The sequence below is a fragment of the Podarcis raffonei genome, chromosome 1, assembly GCF_027172205.1.
Source record: "Podarcis raffonei isolate rPodRaf1 chromosome 1, rPodRaf1.pri, whole genome shotgun sequence".
Taxonomy (NCBI): Eukaryota; Metazoa; Chordata; class Lepidosauria; order Squamata; family Lacertidae; genus Podarcis; species Podarcis raffonei.
In genome coordinates, this window is record NC_070602.1 from 133,746,330 (window position 1) to 133,764,840 (window position 18,511).

The following is an 18,511-nucleotide window of genomic DNA, read 5'->3' on the forward strand; positions in this document are numbered from 1 at the left end:
ATCCTCACATTCAGATTGTTCCCAACTTGGGGAAACACTGCGCAGGGCCACCGCACAGCCTGGTGCCCAGGATCAGATTGGCGGTTGCGCTGCGCGCCTGGGCGCTCAGAGATGCGTTATATTTTGCAAAATATCTAAGCCCTCCTTCTCCCAGATCCCCAGCAGCGAGAGGTTCTCGTTCTTGGGGATCGTCAACTTCCTCCTCTTCCCTGCTCTGCATTTTCGCTTCCTTGCCCTCCCCACTGGCAGATCGCCCCCGAGGCCGCCCTTCCCTTTCCCTTGCAAGCTGCGTGGGAAGCGCGCATTGGCGAGGCGGGATCCTCCCTTCTCCTCTCAATGGGGGAACGCGGCGGCCCAGGCGGGACTAAGGCGACGGAGGGCCGCCGAGGGAGGAGGCGTGGCCCCAGCAGCCCTTCTTTTAAAATCAGCCACGGGCATCAGCTTGCAAGCGCCCTGGGAAACGGCAGCAGCGAGCAGTGGTTGCGGAGGGGACGCCGGCGCAGAGCTCAGCGGTGAAATCTGCATTGACTTCGACTCCAAGACCACCGGAGAACTTCAGTGACTTGCATCTAAGCCGAGAGAGAGGTGAGTCTGCTGGATCCCAACTTCTTTTGTCTCTCTCTTCATTGGCATGCACTATGGGGCGGGTCTTCGTTTTCTGTTGCAAACCACCCTGCAACTAAAACTAGACAGACAGAAATGCCACACACGCCCATAGATGCGTAGCGCCTTCCTTTTTGTTATGACCCCTTCACCGCATCTTTCTTTTTTATCTCTTTGTCCGCGCTTCACTGCCAAACAAATTGGAGACATCCAAATGACAGGGAAGGCCGTTGACACCCCCTTGTTACGAAGCTGGGCTTGCATCTGATCGGTTGGGGATCGTTTTATGTAGATGGGTTCCTTTATAGCATGCTGTAGTAACGTACACAGTGTCTTGTCCCTGCAGATGTATGGCTAAAGGATCGGCTCCCCCAGCTCTTTTCAGTTCAGTACAGGTTTTCTGCATAGGGTGGTGCCCTGGATGGTGAAAGTATGGCAGCAGAAGAACCAGTGGGTGGTTCATTATTCCAGATTAATTGACCCCAATGGCACAACTTTAGATTGCATGCCTGTGTTCCCATCAAGTCAATGAAATCCCGGTACTAATCTATTGGACAGCTAAATTACACAATCTGAACACGGAGGATCCTAGTTCTATGTTAGCATTTCAGCAGCCTTCTGTCTGAACTGTGCCCTTGACAGAGTTGGTGTTCCAAACAGTCTGCTTGACTATAATGTGTTTAAGATCTTGCCAAGGCACCCAGGCGCCTCTTCCAATTGAAAATGCCTTTTGCTTAGCAATGCAATGTTTGTTTCTTCTTCTTTTTACATAATCGGTTATATTTATCTGCGATACCTTATCTGTATCTTAAGCCAGTTTTGCACAATCTCCACTTTCAAACTGCTCTTCCACTTAAAGGAAGTGTAGCACAGAAAGTAGGGCGCGTACCGTTTTGAAATGGGGATTAGATTTGCTTATTACTTTTTTTATATATGTTGGAAGTTGCCCGAGGGGGTGGGCAACCCAGTCAGATGGGTGGGGTACAAATAATAATAGCATTTCTGCTGTATGATTTTTGCAGTGCTGCACAATGCACTGCAAATGCATTCTTTTACAATTTAAATGTTTCATTCCAGTTTTCATAATCCTATGTAATCTGTCTGTTATAATGAGTAAAACAAAAACAAAAAGTAAGTAGAAATTGAAAACGCCACATGGCAAACAGTGTAAGACTGCAAGCATTATTTATATTTATATCCTGCCTTTCCTCCAGTTAACTCAGTGACAATCACTCCAAGTGAGCTTCATGACAGAGCAGGGATTTGGGGTCTCAAATTTCAGTGGCTGCCTGTGCAATGCCAAAATTCAGCACCTGCCTCTTGCTTTCCAGGCTACATCATAGTTGCGGTACCCTCAAGGCTCTGCACCCAGTGCAGCTGAGCCAGTCACGCTCCCCTAAATCCACCTCTGGTTTCCAGCTGGGCCTCCCAATGCAAATCCCAAGACATAAACCTGTGGCCCTCCAGATGTTGTTGGACTACAACTCCCATCATCCCTGGCTATTGCTCTTCCTGACTGTGGTTGATGGGTGTTGAGGTTCAATAATATCTGGAGATCCCCCCAGGTTCCTTATCTTTGCACTATAGTCGTCTCCGACTCTTTGTGACCCCATGGACCAGAGCACGTCAGGCACTCCTGTCTTCTACCGCCTCCTGCAGTTTGGTCAAACTCATGGTGATAGCTTTGAGAACACTGTCCAACCACCTCGCCCTCTGTCATCCCCTTCTTGTGCTGGATAGGTAAAGGTAAAGGTCCAGTCGTGACCGACTCTGGGGTTGTGGTGCTCATCCCGCTTTATTGGCTGAGGGAGCCGGCGTACAGCTTCCGGGTCATGTGGCCAGCATCACTAAGCTGCTTCTGGCGAACCAGAGCAGCTCACGGAAACACCGTTTACCTTCCCGCCGGAGCGGTACCTGTTTATCTACTTGCACTGGAGTGCTTTCAAACTGCTAGGTTGGCAGGAGCAGGGACCGAGCAATGGGAGCTCACCCCGTCACTGGGATTTGAACCGCCGACCTTCTGTTCGGCAAGTCCTAGGCTCTGTGGTTTAACCCACAGCGCCACCCTTCAGTGCTGGATAGAGTATGTTTATTTCTGAACTCGAGACTTCTTTCCAAATGTGTTCCTTGCACGCAGGTATTAGTTGGGCCCAGTTCATACAGATGTTTAATCTGCAATCTGAAAGACCTCCCTTTAAATTATGAGTACTGATGTCAATACTTCCCTTAAAGCCCTCCTTTTTCCATTGCTGCGCACGCACACATTCCAGGGTGTGTGAACAATCTGGGAGAAAGGTATGCTATTCCTAAACTAGCAAAATGCTTGGAATTATTGTGCCTGAGGAGGTATGTTGCTGGGATTCCTGGCAAGGCAGCATTGTAGTATTATTGGCTGTCTTGTCAGTATGTTTTTTTAATTATGTTTTTATCATTGCTGGTCCGTAATGTGGGATCTTCTGCAAAAGCGCAGTAAATAAATAGATGATGATGATGGACAGTGTTGATGATGATGGTAATAATAATAATAATAATAGTACACTTTTTGTGCAGAGGTCACATGCTTGCAGGAGTCTCCACCTGTATCAGCCTGCCCCACACATTAAGATCTTTTCCCAATGCCCCACACTAACTATCGCTTCTATCAGAGATGAAGTTTGCCATAAGGGTCTGGCTCGCACATAATGCTAAACCAGGGGTGGGGAACTCTGGTTCTGGGGGCAAAGGTGGCCCTCTAAGCCTATGTATCTGGCCCTTGGACTCTTCCCAGGCCACACCTTCTTTGCACCCTCCTTGGGGGTGCTTTTGCCTGGCTAGAATATATCCTCAAATTCTGTTAATGCTTCTTGCTTACTCGCATGGAGTGTAGAGAGGGACGTGTGATTGTGAAGGATTTAGCCTACCTTACAAAGGTAAGAGTCGAATTTGTTGCCCTCCCAGCTCCATTGGTTTCCTACCATAATGGCAGCGGTTTACTCGGCAGTAATCGGTCGCTGTGATCAGTGGTTTAGCTGTGCTGTATAATGAATTGTTGCATAACTCTGTGTGTGCAACACCTGTGATGATGAAAGTAATTCCATGAAACATTGTGAAATGTAATTGTGAATGAATAATCCTGGTCGTACAAGCAGGAAACTTCTCCAGGGAAGTTTTTCTGGCGCCTTCATTTTACACCGTTAGGCACCAGGAAAAAACGTTCCTTTTTAACCAGGCCTTTGGTTAATTTGATTGACATCCTACGCCCTTTTAAAATGTGGTTGTTGTGGGGGGGTGTTATTGGGTTGTGGTTTTTATTTTTATTTTGTAGTTTTATATTTTGATTTTATTCTGTGAACTGCCCTGAGACCTCTGGTTATAGGGTGGTATATAAATTCAATTAATAATAATAACAATAAAGAACACTTGCATGCACACTGAGTGAATGGTAACTTATAAAAACGTGCAGCCTAAAGCTCTGTTTTTATATTATTTATATTTTATTTCATAAAATTTGTACACTGCTTGATTGTAAAACAAAATCCTCAAGGGGTTTACAAAACATAAAAATCATACAAAAAAATTACAAACCTACTATAAAACATACTAAAGTTAAAATGTTAAACAGATTAAAATTACCTCAGCTTTCTAAGCATCTGGGTAAAGGTAAAGGGACCCCTGACCATTAGGTCCAGTCGTGACCGACTCTGGGGTTGCGGCGCTCATCTCGCTTTATTGGCCGAGGGAGCCAGCGTACAGCTTCCGGGTCATGTGGCCAGCATGACTAAGCCGCTTCTGGCGAACCAGAGCAGCGCACGGAAACACTGTTTACCTTCCCGCCGGAGCGGTACCTATTTATCTACTTGCACTTTGATGTGCTTTCAAACTGCTAGGTTGGCAGGAGCAGGGACTGAGCAACGGGAGCTCACCCCGCTGCGGGGATTCGAACCGCCAACCTTCTGATCGGCAAGTCATAGGCTCTATGGTTTAACCCACAGTGCCACCCGCGTCCAAAAGCATCTGGGTAAGCTTGCCTAAACAGGAATATTTTTAGCAGGCTCCAGAAAGGGTACAGTGAAGGTGCCTGCTTGATCTCAAGAGGCAGGGCGTTCCAAAGTTCAGGCACTGCCACACTAAACAACTGAGATCTTACAAATCCGGAATGGGTATCATGTGACACCTGTAATGGTGCCAATTCCGCCAATCAAAGCGTTTGAGTGGGCGCATGTAGAGCAAGGCAATTTTGTAGGTAAAGGTAATTTTTTGCATTAAACAAAAGCATAGGATAAATGGGAAATATTTTAAAGCAAAAATGGCCAAGTCATTGCTCTTTCATAACCAGTGAATACCCGTGGGGATTATAAGTAAGCCATGGATTGTTTTAGAACAGTGCTTTTGTTTACAGGGATCAAGGGCCAAGTAGAAGCTGCAATTTTTCCTCCTATTTACCGTACTTGAATGCCTGGCTCTCTCGCTTTCAGAAAAGTAACTTCCTCTTACCAATCAAAGGTGTGCAGGGGAAGAAGAAGAAAAATCTGTGCTTTGCCATTGCAGTCTCCCAAGCAACATACAATTTTGCAAAGAGATCACATTCGGCCAGTTCGTTTCAGCAGGCCTCTTAACTCGCGGGGGTCATTCGCTTGCATGAAGAGATCCTGTTTGTGCTCCTGTGTCACACATGGCAACTTCTGCTATCTAAAAGGCATATCTTGGAGCTTTAGGCTGCATGCGCAGGCATCAAAGCGGCCAAGATCTGTGAGCTCTCATATAAGGCACCTTGCAAATCTTAGGCACTATATGATTATTTAAACCGAGATGTTTCAAGACACTGTGTCTTAGATGGCATGGCTTCGAAGGAAGCTTGCCAGAACCTGCCGTGGCCCGTCCTCAATTCCAGGAGACACGGGACTGGAAACCCCACAGAATATGCAGACTTTGTGCTCTTGTCTAGTGTGTACCTTTACCAGAGGAAATTCCTGTGCCTTCATCCCATGCAATTCTAGGAATGTCTGGAGGACAGGAGCCATGTAACCTTGGCATTCCAAAGCAACGCAGCCAATGGGAAACAACTATACTGGTCTGGAAACGTCTAGATTTCCCCCCGCCTGTTGTGGCTGAACTAGTCTGGCCTTGAATACTCCTCTGCCTTCTCCTGGCTTGCTGCTGTCCATTCTCCCTAGATGCAAGAGGGGGGAAAAGATGGGTGCTGTTTTGGTTGCAGACAGCGGAAATGTCCGATTCAATATTCTCGGGAGTGGTTTATACACACAGGAGAATCCCTTAGCAATGCTCAGAGATAGTCCAGCTATTGCAGCTTATGTAGATCCAAGGGAAAAGTAAACTCCATTCTATGCTCCAAGAAACTACAGAAATTATAAAAAAAAATCAGAATGGAGCATGAATGTCATTGGTGTGCATAACTTACCTTTCTTGCCCCCAAAATCTGAATCTGGGATCATTCCAGACATGAACATCCCCTTCGTAATGTCTCTGTTGCCAACTAGCAGATCAATTTGATCAACCGATGTCACCATAATCTGTATTTAGTGTTTGTGTTTTTCCCCTCCCCATTAGCTCACAATGTCTAAAAAAATCAATGGCGGATCTGTTGTGGAGATGCAAGGAGACGAAATGACCCGTGTGATCTGGGATCTGATTAAGGAAAAGCTGATCTTTCCCTACGTGGATCTAGATCTCCACAGGTAACTGGATTTCTACAGGTTCTCTGTATTGTGGGGAAATTTCCAGTTTATACGTGTGTGTTTGTCGACTGTTTATCTCTTGTATTTGGGAGAGTCTTGCTTGATATTTTCTTTCTCTCTTGGGGACTATGTTACTTTTGCTGACCCCAAGATTAATATCCACTCTGAAATGGTGTGCCTTGATTATAAATAATTGTCTAATAGAGGCAAATTCTGTTAAGTAATTCGTGACTCTGTGTTCACACTTAATGCTGGTTCTCAAATGGGTACCCTTTGCCAGATAGGTGGGATATAAATAATAAAATTATTATTACAGTGGTACCTCGGTTTACGAACTTAATCCGTTCTAGAAGTCCATTCCTAAACCGAAACCGTTCTTAAACTGAGGTGCGCTTTCCCTAATGAGGCCTCCCGCCGGCAGTGCCCTTCTACCGTTCAGATTCCGTTCTTAGACCGAGGTAAAGTTTGCAAACCAGGACACTACTTCCAGTTTTGTGGAGTTTGTAAACCGAATAGTTCGTAAACAGGGCTGTTCTTAAACCAAGGTGCCACTGTATTAAAAGAGTGGGGGATTTTGGCTTGTAAGTTCTTGTAAGTGGCCAGTGCAAACTCGCTTAGAACTAGAGGTTACATGCTTCTGTTGGCCAAACTTCTCTTTAAAACAAAAACCTCGGGGTCCAGGGAAGTTTGAACTGCTCAGAAAATAGGAACCTGACAAGTGTTCCTTGCTCTGTCCTCCGGTCACACAGCCCAGGATTTTTTCATGCACCTACCAGTTTAATAGTTTTCATGCTGGGCCCGTGTCTCTGTGAATTAACTAGGCAAACTGAGATGCCACTTACCGTATTTCCCCCTCTATAAGATGCACTTTTCCCCTCCTAAAAAGTAAGGGGAAATGTGTATGCATCTTATGGAGCGAATGCAGGCTGCGCAGCTATCGCTGAAGCCAGAACAGCAAGAGTACAGTGATCCTTCTTGCTGTGCAGTGATCCTTCTTGCTGTTCTGGCTTCTGGGATAGCCACGTGAAGCCTCTTCAGGGCAGCGGGGGCGTTCCTCCCACTGTGCTGAAGAGGCTTCGCATTGCTTTCTTCAACAACATTTGATTCAGAATATTGTTTTTCTTGTTTTCCTCCTCTAAAAACTAGGTGCGTCTTATGGTCGGGTGTGTCTTATAGAGCAAACAATACGGTACTTTTCTTTTCTTGCATTGCTCCTGTGCCAGTTGGCAGCCTGCCACAAGTGGCAGCAGTATAAGAGGTTTGCAGTTCTTTTTCCATGGACGTCTCTGTGCTAAGGAAAGACCCATGTTTTGGTGTTCTGTCTTTCTCCTGCAGCTTATTAAGGGCATAGGGATTCTGCAGTGGAGTCTGGGGAGAGTAGCAACACAATAGGCAGCTTCAGGTTTCTGTTTGGTCTGCTCAGTGAACTAATCCACCCCAACCCCACAGCAGCACTTTCACCCATTTTTCTGCTTCTGAAGAGCTCTGCTGGCTACCAATGTTATGGCTATTCAGAAGAACCGCACCCCCGCTGTCACCACCTGGGCATCACCTGCTAGCAACAAAACTGTAGCCACAATGACTCATCCCCACTTTCTTCAGCCTTTAAACCACATGGGCCTGCGGTGGGCATTTCCAGTGTTGAGAAAATAAGTCAACCTGCTATTCCACACATTGTTGTTGGAATTAAACTGCTGCCTTACCAGCACCAAGTGACCTCCCTTTGGCACAAGCTTGGGCAGTGTGCGTGGAGGTCCTGGGCTGCCCAGATGACAAGACCCCCCCCCCAGCCTCTCTGATGTGGTCCAAAGGAAAGCAGAGCAATACGTTTAGCACCAGCTTGGCTGCAGGAGCTGCCGGAAGGAGGCACACAAAGTGCCCTCCAATCGTCTTAGGGACTCCGTTCCTGTTTTGTGTAGGGTTTACCTTTTCTTCTCCCAAAGATCTCATAAGAGGAGGAGGAGGAGTTTGGATTTGATATCCCGCCTTTCACTCCCCTTAAGGAGTCTCAAAGCGGCTAACAATCTCCTTTCCCTTCCTCCCCCACAACAAACACTCTGTGAGGTGAGTGGGGCTGAGAGACTTCAGAGAAGTGTGACTAGCCCAATGTCACCCAGCAGCTGCATGTGGAGGAACGGAGACACGAACCCGGTTCACCGGATTATGAGACTGCCGCTCTTAACCACTACACCACAAAGGCAGCAGAAGTTTAGGATCAGAGTTTTCCTTCTCCTCAATGGGCTACATTCCTAAGCTGATGAGCCCCATCTGCTCCTCACTTCCCTCTGCAACAGGCATCTCCAACCTTCGGCCCTCCAGATGTTTTGGGACTACAATTCCCATCATCCCTGACCACTGGCCCTGTTAGCTAGGGATCATGGGAGTTGTAGGCCAAAACATCTGGAGGTCCGCAGGTTGGGGATGCCTGCTCTACAGCATGTGCGGAAACTGCCTTCCTGACCATTGGACCCACTCTTGCTCTCGTCTGCGCAATCCTCTGGAGCCAGTCTTTGCATGCAGGGCAAGTCCCTAACTCACTAAGGGCTTGAGACCCATCAGCTCCCCTCAGTCAAAGCCATTCCCGGGTGTGGCTGCTGTCACATGCTGACAGCTTTTAGGAGCCACAGTGCAGAACTGAGTGCAGGTTGGGGGCCAAAGGTGGACAAACTACCCCAGAAGGAGCACCATGTGTCCCCCACCAGAGGTACTACCCCACCACACAATGCCAGAGCTATTGGCAAGAGTACCATGGAGAAAAGTACAGCAAAATCTTTTCAGTGCATCCACCAGTTGTACATTAAACCGTTGAGTCGTTAACCTTTCCCCTACTTCTCTTGCACTTTGCTTTTTGTTCCGGATACCTGCCTAACCAGATGTACTGCTTTGCTTGTGCTGACACACTGCCAAAGCAGAATAGCTATCTGATAGCATGGCTGTACAACCCCACACATCTGAGTCCAGACGCATTTTCATTCATTTGTTTTTATTGGAAGGAGAGCATCACCTTTGCTGTCCGAGTGGCTTTTGCTCATTCCTCCAAGTGTTAACTTCATGAAATTATCCACTTGTATATGAAGTAGCTCCTTCTTTCATGGGGACTCCAAGTCCCATCAGCCTCAGCAAGCAATTGCAGGGATGATGGGAGTTGTGGTTCAGCAACATCTGGAGGGCCAGCAGTTCTCCACACCTGCAGAAGATGGTCATTTTACTCGGTTTGTGCCATTTCCTATCTCTTTTCTTTTTGAGCATGTTTTCCACCCTGAACTATGATGCGCATGTTTAGTAAGGCCTTGGGTGGGTCTGTAAGGCACTTAACAAATGACTGTGTTTTGGGGACTTGCTTGCAGCTATGATCTGGGCATAGAGAACCGCGATGCAACCGATGACAAGGTCACCGTGGAAGCTGCCGAAGCTATCAAGAAATACAACGTTGGAATCAAGTGCGCTACTATCACTCCGGATGAGAAAAGGGTAGAGGAATTCAAGCTGAAGCAGATGTGGAAATCGCCAAATGGAACAATCCGAAACATTCTTGGGGGCACAGTCTTCAGGGAAGCCATTATCTGCAAAAACATCCCCCGACTAGTATCTGGCTGGGTAAAGCCCATCATCATTGGCCGTCATGCTTTTGGAGACCAAGTGAGTCCTTCACGCAGCGTTTGGCATTTATGGCTTTTACTGTTGAGCGCACCCTCTCAAACATCAGAGATTTTGTATGGTTGGGGAATGCATGCAAGAGAGAGCAAAATGCAGCTGCAGGGCCATCGATGAATCGTCACAAAGCATGTCTCTTACAGATTTTTGAACTGAACTGCAATTCTTGTTAATGATTAAAATAGATTGAGCTGTGTTGAAATCTACAAGCTACAGCTGTGGCTGTTTGCCTTGGTGTGGAAATCATTTAAAGGAAGTACTATTTTCCCCTTCTTTCTTCCCTGCAAAGGGAGAATAATAGAAACTTACATGACACTTATATACCATGACACGTACATGGTATATAATTCTGGTAAGGAGGGGGTACTGGCCAGTTGCATGTTGCTCATCCCTTACCTAAGCGGCCATTTTGTTTCTTCTTCTGCAGTACAGAGCCACAGACTTTGTCGTTCCTGGCCCTGGAAAGGTAGAGATGACCTACACACCGAAGAATGGAGGCAAACCCATAACTTATTTGGTCCATAACTTTGAAAGTAAGTGTTGGAGTATATAAAGGATATTTGAATGTGGAGAATTGGGGAGGCATGTCAAGTAGAGTTAGGATTGTAGCCTGAATAATGGATTGAGCCAGACCTTCAACCAGGGATCCACAACTGGGGAACCATGGACCAAACCTAGCCCCAGTTGCCCTCCATCCCAAGTTGCCAATGTGGGAACAGAATGCAGAGGAACTAGTAACTATGGTGATACTCAACTAAGTCTTCCTCGCTAGACCCACTGAAGTTAATAGACATAACTTAGTCATGTTCATTAACTACAGTGGGTCCACTCTGAGTAACGTTTAGTTGAATCACACCCTATATAGCTATAGGCTGGCGATCTTAGTAGTGAGGCAGGGTCTCCCTTCCAACAATTCCCCTGCTCATTGTGGTCTTTCCATAATATTAGATCAAGGAGCACATGAAGTATGAAAAACAACAACAGCATTTCTGTTCTGTACATGCTGTTCTGTCACCATTGTTCCTGTTACATACAGGCCTGTTCTTTTCTGCCAGAGGCAAGGGCACAGCCCAGGAACCCAAAGTTGCTTTGGTGTTGCTCAAACAGTTGTGAAACTGGCGTCGGTGGTTGCAAAACCAACTTGTGATTTACGTGTGTTTCAATGTCTTGCTTCATTCTGCGCAAGGCAATAATGTAGTTTGGGGTAATTCTAGCTTTGATGTGTGTAGATAGGATGAAAGGACTACAAAGGGGAGGATTGATTCTAGCAATCGCAGATGCAGAGTTCTTGAAATGTATGTTTGCTGAAGGATGGGAATTGCTGCACTGTGTTTCCCTGCCTGGATTGCCCAGGAGTCTTGAGAGACTGAACTGGAAGAATGTTGCAGAAGGGATGCAACACAGCCATTTCCATCTTGGTTCCATGCACATGTTGGTACTAGACCTGTAAGTTTAGTATATGGTTGTGTTCATTGATGTAGAGATGTAATGATGTAATGAATGCTGCATTGAACTGCACATATGTGCCACGCATCAGGCCGTACAAAAATAATTGGTGGCTGCAGTACAGTCCTTAAACGTTCTGGGAATTTTCCCTGTACGCTTTCTCTCCATTGAGCCATGGCCATGAATGAACAGTTGTAGGCTGTGTGCCAGCTCGCAGACTGTGACAAGCAGAGACTGGGTGGAATCCGTTCAGACACACTGAGGTTTTTGTCCTTCGTCCCTGCCCAGTGTAAATTCATACTTTGCAACTCCTCAGTGGTACTCCAGGCATTAAAAAAAAAGAGAGAGAGAGAGAGAGAGAGAGAGAGAGAGAGAGAGAGAAAGAAAGCCTGGGAAATTGCAAAACAATCCTTACAATAACCCTGTTTATTCACTTATTTAATACTTATTTCTGTATGTCAGACTGGGGTGTAATAGAATAGCGACTTGCCTAAGGCCATCCAGTGCTGAGATTTGAACTAAGGCAGCCTTGCTCAAAACCCTCCTTAACCATTAATTACTGTTGCATTACACTGCACGCATCAATGCGTGTTCTAAGCCCCGCAGAATCATTCCAAGGAAGTCAATTGTCGTGTCACAGAGTAATGTTTCATTATCAGTCATTACTTTAGTCGTCTTGCGTTAAAATGTTCAGGTATGAAATTATCACCAGAAGGCATCCCAGTTTCTGAAAAGACCGATTTAGAGTCCTGTTTTAATTTTTTAAATTTTAATGGGAAAACGGAGTAAAGATTTTTTAAAAACCACTTAAGCAAGTTGAAAATTCATAATATTTATTAAAAATATTTTTATATTCTCCATTTAAAAAGTTGTCAGAGTGGTTTGCTGTTTTCTTAAAATGAAAGTATATAAAAATATTGGGGGGGGGTGTCAGGGAGAGGAGTGGTACACACTATAAAAATACTGTGCTGCTCAAAAGCAGATGTTTCTGTTCTACCTGACTCCTTTTTTTTACTTTCCTCTTTCTCTCTTCTGTGGTATAGACTGTGGAGGTGTGGCTCTGGGAATGTTCAACCTTGACCAGTCCATTGCGGACTTTGCCCACAGTTCTTTCCAGATGGCGCTGTCTAAAGCATGGCCTCTGTACATGAGCACCAAAAACACCATTTTGAAGCGATATGATGGGCGTTTTAAGGACATCTTTCAGGAGATCTATGAGAAGTAATCAATATTTTGTTATATATTCATCTTGCAGGTGTATCGTTGTTTAAAGAACTGTATCGTTTCTTATTAGTCACGGTAGCTGATCTTTGAGTCTTTGGTCAAAAAGGTCTTCCTCAAAATCTCACATTTTTTATCTTATTTCTTAATGCCACTGGAAGCTGAACCAGTTAGTCATTCGTTTTGCAAAACCTCTTTCTGTTAACTCCTACAGAAACATGAGGTGGAGGAAAGCCATGAACCTGAGTAAATGAAGAACTGATTTTCATATTTCATATGAAAATAAAAATCCGACAAGAGAGACACTGGAGGCCCAGACATAAAATTCAGTCCCCTAAGGTTCATTGGCTGCCTTGCATCCTAGCCCAAGATCCCAAGATCAACCTCATTCTTCCAGGCTGAAACACAGGCAGAGGACTCTAGATCTGCCACTTCTACACTGTGAACAGGAAGCGATGCCTGGGCAGAGCTCTCTCTCTCTCTCTGTTCTGTGGACCTTGGCTCCTTGCCACTACACTGACCACACATTGGTAGTCTGCAACTTTGCTGCTGATTGCTCTGTAGAAGAAGATGAGGGATTGAGGAGCTACAGAATCCTAGTTGCAGGGGTCCTTGCTGACCATTTACCGTATTTTTCGCACCATAGGACGCACTTTTTCGCCTTCAAAAATGAAGGGGAAATGTGTGTGCGTCCTATGGAGCGAAGACAGCATAGCCCCGCGACCCATCTCTCCAGCCGGAAGAGGGTCATGGGGGGCTAAAGAAGCCCCGTGCGCGCTCTCCCAGCTGGAGAGATGGCGCGCGGCTATAGAGGCTCCTGCCATAGCCGCGTGTCACCTCTCCAGCTGGGAGAGGGTCGCGGGGGGCTTCTTTAGCCCTGCGCGCCCTCTCCCAGCCGGAGAGATGGCGCGCGGCTAGAGAGGCTGCTGCAATAGCTGCGTGTCACCTCTCCAGCTGGGAAAGGGTAAGCGGGGCTTCTTTAGCAGGAGCCTCTATAGCCGCGCGCCATCTCTCCAGCCGGGAGAGCGCGCGTGGCGCTAAAGAAGCCATAGCTTCGCGACCCTCTCCCGGCTGGAGAGGTGACACGCGGCTATGGCAGCAGCCTCTCTGCTGCGCGCCTTTGCACTGCTCCCCGACCTGCTCTTTGGGGCTGGTGGTGGGCTTCCCCCCGCCAGCCCCAAAGAGCAGGTCGAAAGGAACCTGAAGCCTGCAGAGCGAGAGGGGTCGGTGCGCACCAACCCCTCTCGCTCTCCAGGCTTCCAAGGTAGCCATCTGAAGGCGGCACCTTGTTTTAGAGGGGGAAAACAAGAGGGGAAAAATTCTCCCCCTCTCTGCACAGCGCCTCCTGCCGCTTCGCTGAAGGGGCGCTGGGCAGAGAGGGGGAGATTTTTTTTTTCTTGTTCACCCCCCTCTAAAACAAGGTGCGTCCTATTGTCCGGTGCGTCCTTTGGTGCAAAAAATACGGTAGTTCAGTCCCCTGCAGGAAGTCCAGGTAGCATCCCCAGCTTTAAGTAAAGACCACCAGCAAAGGGCAGCCCACCAACTCCCATCAGCCCCAGAAAGCACGGCCAGTGGCCAAGGATCATGGAAGCTTGTAGTTCATCTGGAGGAGCAAAGGTTCCCCACACCATCTTTTAAGTACTTGGATCCATTATTGGACTTCCCTTATCTTCATGAAGCTTCTCATATTCTGACTAAAATCTGCCCTCATGTAAAGCAAGCCAGAAATATCATAAGGTTCCATTAGCATGGAAACTCAGGCAGGTTTCCTCCCCTTCCCCACCACATTCCCACAATCCTTTATGCAAGGTGTAAGCTGCTTTCCCTTCTCTCATGGGTTTTATATACTGGACCTGCAATTTTCACCGTGATTCTACTTTCCTTTTCCTCCCAGGGAGTACAAGTCACAGTTTGAGGCCAAAAAGATATGGTATGAGCATCGGCTGATTGATGACATGGTGGCCCAAGCGCTAAAATCCGAGGGAGGATTTATCTGGGCCTGCAAGAACTATGATGGGGATGTGCAGTCTGACTCGGTTGCCCAAGGTAAGATCCACCCCTCTCTTGTAGCACTTCTGCAGGGTGCCATTTTGATCGCTTGAGATTGAATTCTTTACCTTTGGCAAGACGTGGGTTGGCTGTGTGTGTGAGGAATGACTTAATGATTGTTGGGACATCAGAATAGCCCTGTTAGAGCAGGCCAAGGGGCGTCCTGGCTCAGCATTTTGTCTCCAACAGTGGGCAGTTAGATGCTTCTGAAAAACCTACAAAGACTACAGTTCCTGGTGGCAAAATGTGCAACCTTTCACATGGCACCGGATTTGTCTCAGAAGGGGAAAGCAACTAAATTCCCTGTGGTATACAAAACAAGGTTGTTCCCTTGTACAGATGATGGTACCCACTCAGCTATGTAACAATATTTCATTCCAACAAACCTTTCTACATCAAACATGAATGTGTACAATGGATCGGCCAGCAGGGAGTTGCAAATTATTGTACATCATGTTGATATAAGGAACACCTATTTCCGATAAATATTCCTGTATCAGCAATACATGGTTTCCGAGAATGGCAAGGGGCCACCAGAAAGGAGACATGTTCTCTGCCTTTCATCAGTGGCTCAAAGCAAGTTTTGCGGTTTCTTTGCACTGCTAGCAGTCATAACGTTTTATGGCTATGTTGCTCTTACCCAGGTATTGTGTGTGGCCTGTAACAGCAAGGAAAATGTATGCTGCTTTCTTGAGTACTGGGAGGCAAAACTGGTCTTGCCACACTTACGTGCTTGGGAGGCAGGAAACTTTCTGAAGGAATGGAGATGAAAGGGCTGAGAGGAAAAGTTAGCAGCAAATTCTAATTGTTAAGGAGCTAGCCTTGCTTGAAAGACAAGTGGTGGGTGTTCACAATTAGCCTTAAGGTGAATTGTCATAAAATTACTATGTAGCCTAATGGCAGACACGATGCTGTTGGCCCTGACAATTGTCCCACATGGCTCAGCAATTTACAGGACTCCTAAGGGCAGTGGCTTCTGCATAGCATTTGATCACATGCCTTTAGGCCACCACGATCCTGTAGTCAGAATTTTATTGCCTTCTTCAATTTCACCAGTGGAAAACACTTTGTGAATTCCAGGCAAATTCAAGTCGAGTCCACCTAAGCATATACTTAACTCACTTTCCTTAATTGTTGTCTTGTTATTTCCTCACATTTGTCCTTCATTTCTGACAGAATTGGAAACCACTTGCATATTTTCTTCCAAATTACTAGATTGAAAATTACCTTCTGTATGTATGAAGGCTGTTGAGACATACCATGTTGATTTATTTGCCCCGCCTGGTAAGGTAAAGGTAAAGGTACCCCTGCCCGTACGGGCCAGTCGTGTCCGACTCTAGGGTTATGCGCCCATCTCACTTAAGAGGCTGGGGGCCAGCGCTGTCCAGAGACACTTCCGGGTCACGTGGCCAGCGTGACAAAGCTGCTCTGGCAATCCAGCACCAGCGCAGCACATGGAAACACAGTTTACCTTCCCGCTATAAAGCGGTACCTATTTATCTACTTGCACTTAAGGGTGCTTTCGAACTGCTAAGTGGGCAGGAGCTGGGACCGAAAGACGGGAGCTCACCCCGCCGCGGGGATTTGAACCGCCGACCATGCGATCGGCAAGTCCTAGGCACTGAGGTTTTACCCACAGCGCCACCCGCGTCCCGCCTGGTACGCCATGCCAAAAACTGAAGTTCTCAGTTTATTCTCGTGCCCAGGTTATGGCTCCTTGGGGATGATGACTAGTGTCCTGATATGCCCAGATGGCAAAACTGTTGAAGCTGAAGCTGCTCACGGCACAGTCACCCGTCATTATCGCTTGTACCAGAAAGGTCAAGAAACCTCTACTAACCCGATTGGTAAGTTTGCTACCAGCTGTCTTGGCTACACCTAGAAAATGTGCATGAAGCAAGTTTTGCCACAGCTTATTCCCAAGAATAAGAGTCTGGTTTAGTTCTTGTGCTTATTTTGCTAAGCTGTATCTACTGGTATGGAATATTATGGCTGTAGGAACAGCGGGTTCTGTCTCCTGCAGCACCATTTCAGGGTCCCTTCACTGCAAGGATTACTGCTAGTGCAAAGAAAGTCCCTCCTCCCTCTCCTCCCACCTGTGCCCCCCCCCAATCTGTTTTGAATCAATTTCTCCAAGCCTCCAGAGCAGATTTCAGAAAAGGCGTGGAGGCAGGATCCTGTTGTGGTAGCAGTTATCCTTGCACGGGCAGGACAAGTTAGTGAAATGCCACCCCGTGTACAACATGAAATCTAGTGCTGCTGTTTCACTTGCAGAATGGCTTTTGAGCCAGTGGAGGCATCTTCCTGTGCTGACGTGGAGAACCCCCAGCAGTCTGGGACAAATTTTGGGGGTGAGGTTCAAAAAAGGGACCGGCAAGAATCACCTCCCCTTCTTTTACCCTAGCGGACACCTCTATTAAGAGTCATTCTGCAGGTGGAACAGCAGCAGATAGGAGGGAATGGATTCTGCAGACATGTCAGATAGCAAAATAATCATGTGGGGTGCGTGCGGTGTAGTTTGCACAGCATAGATGAAAATATTGCTGTGTGTGGAATTCAAAATGAATAAAGGCAGAAACCCAAACTGTTTCCAGGATTCACGTAGTCTGTCATTCCGCATTTATAATACAGTAATGGTTCCATAGCGTCTCAGGAAACGCGTGTGCCAGGTGAGAGGTGCAAGAAGAAATGTGTGGCAGGAAAGCATTTAACTTGTACTACTTGGATGTCTTTGTCGTCATTCTCTTAATGGGAAAACACTGTGAAGCAGAAATTGGAAATCTTGACACCATTTGAGCAACGAGATTCCCATATGGGGAGATGCAGATGGGTTGCATTATAGCTGTGTGTCAGGAGGCCACTTGCTAAGAGACTCCAGAGGAAAAAACTTCACAGGGGAAGTTTGGATAATTCAGTCCAAGGAGTGCAATCACCCGTTGAAAGCAAAATTAGATTGTTAGGTGCTCATGGTGCAAGAGGGAGTAAGGTGGTAATAGAGATGGTCATAATTTCAGAAGTGGAACCATTGGCACAATTCATCTTTTTCCCCTCTCTCTCTCCTTTTGACCTTTCTCAGCGTCCATCTTTGCCTGGACTAGAGGTCTTGCTCACAGAGCAAAGTTGGATAACAACACAGACCTTAAGAACTTTGCTTCTGCCTTGGAGGATGTTTGCATAGAGACCATTGAAGCTGGCTTTATGACAAAAGATCTGGCTGCTTGTATCAAAGGGTTACCCAAGTGAGTAAACTCAGCCCATTAGGAAAACTTGATTTATCTTATTTTGAAATATGACTGCAGTGTTTTAAGTCATTCTTTGCCAGGGTCGTAGCAGCTAATCCTTCTTCTGCCAAATTGTGAAAGCTCTTATTCTGTATTTCATGCTAAAGTTGCCACACAGGCCCAAGGTTAGGGAACATGCATCTAAAATACATTCTCATGCCTATAAATGTAGGTTTTTGAGAAAGGAATGACCCCCCACATTTTTTCTCCTTAACCAAAGGAAAGGAAGCCTTGAGATACTAGATTGAGGGGTGGAAAGGAGTGGATCGAGGATTCACCCCACCCAAGAATGAGAAAAAATCAGATGGCATAAAACATTGTCAGAACATTTCTTGTGCGTGTATAGAACAGCCAAACTTTGTGCCATGCTGCTCCTGACTGACACAAACCTGCAAAACTAGCTAATGTTTAAGATCAATTTTAAATCTCATACTACTATAACATTTACGGTTTTCTTTCTTCATCTCAGTGTGACGCGCTCTGACTACTTGAACACATTTGACTTCATGGATAAACTTGCTGAAAACCTAAAGGCAAAGCTCTCTTCCCAGCCAAGACTTTAAGGAGCAGGCCTCAAGAATC

At 46.5% G+C, this 18,511-nt stretch overlaps 1 protein-coding gene across 2 annotated transcripts; it reads left to right on the forward strand.

Moving 5' to 3' along the window:
- Window positions 1–337: 337 nt before the first annotated feature.
- IDH1 (isocitrate dehydrogenase (NADP(+)) 1) lies at window positions 338–18,495 on the forward strand. 2 transcript variants are annotated; one of them, XM_053363038.1, is made up of 9 exons: window positions 338–585; window positions 6,151–6,278; window positions 9,626–9,917; window positions 10,360–10,465; window positions 12,422–12,599; window positions 14,494–14,645; window positions 16,355–16,495; window positions 17,725–17,887; window positions 18,399–18,495. In XM_053363038.1, exons 2-9 carry the CDS (start codon window positions 6,157–6,159, stop codon window positions 18,490–18,492), a joined length of 1,248 nt encoding a protein of 415 aa, XP_053219013.1. In that variant the 5' UTR covers window positions 338–585; window positions 6,151–6,156; the 3' UTR covers window positions 18,493–18,495. The 2 variants fall into 2 exon arrangements, with proteins under 2 accessions (XP_053219013.1, XP_053219003.1); XM_053363028.1 differs by lacking the exon at window positions 338–585 and adding an exon at window positions 3,494–3,512.
- Window positions 18,496–18,511: the final 16 nt, after the last annotated feature.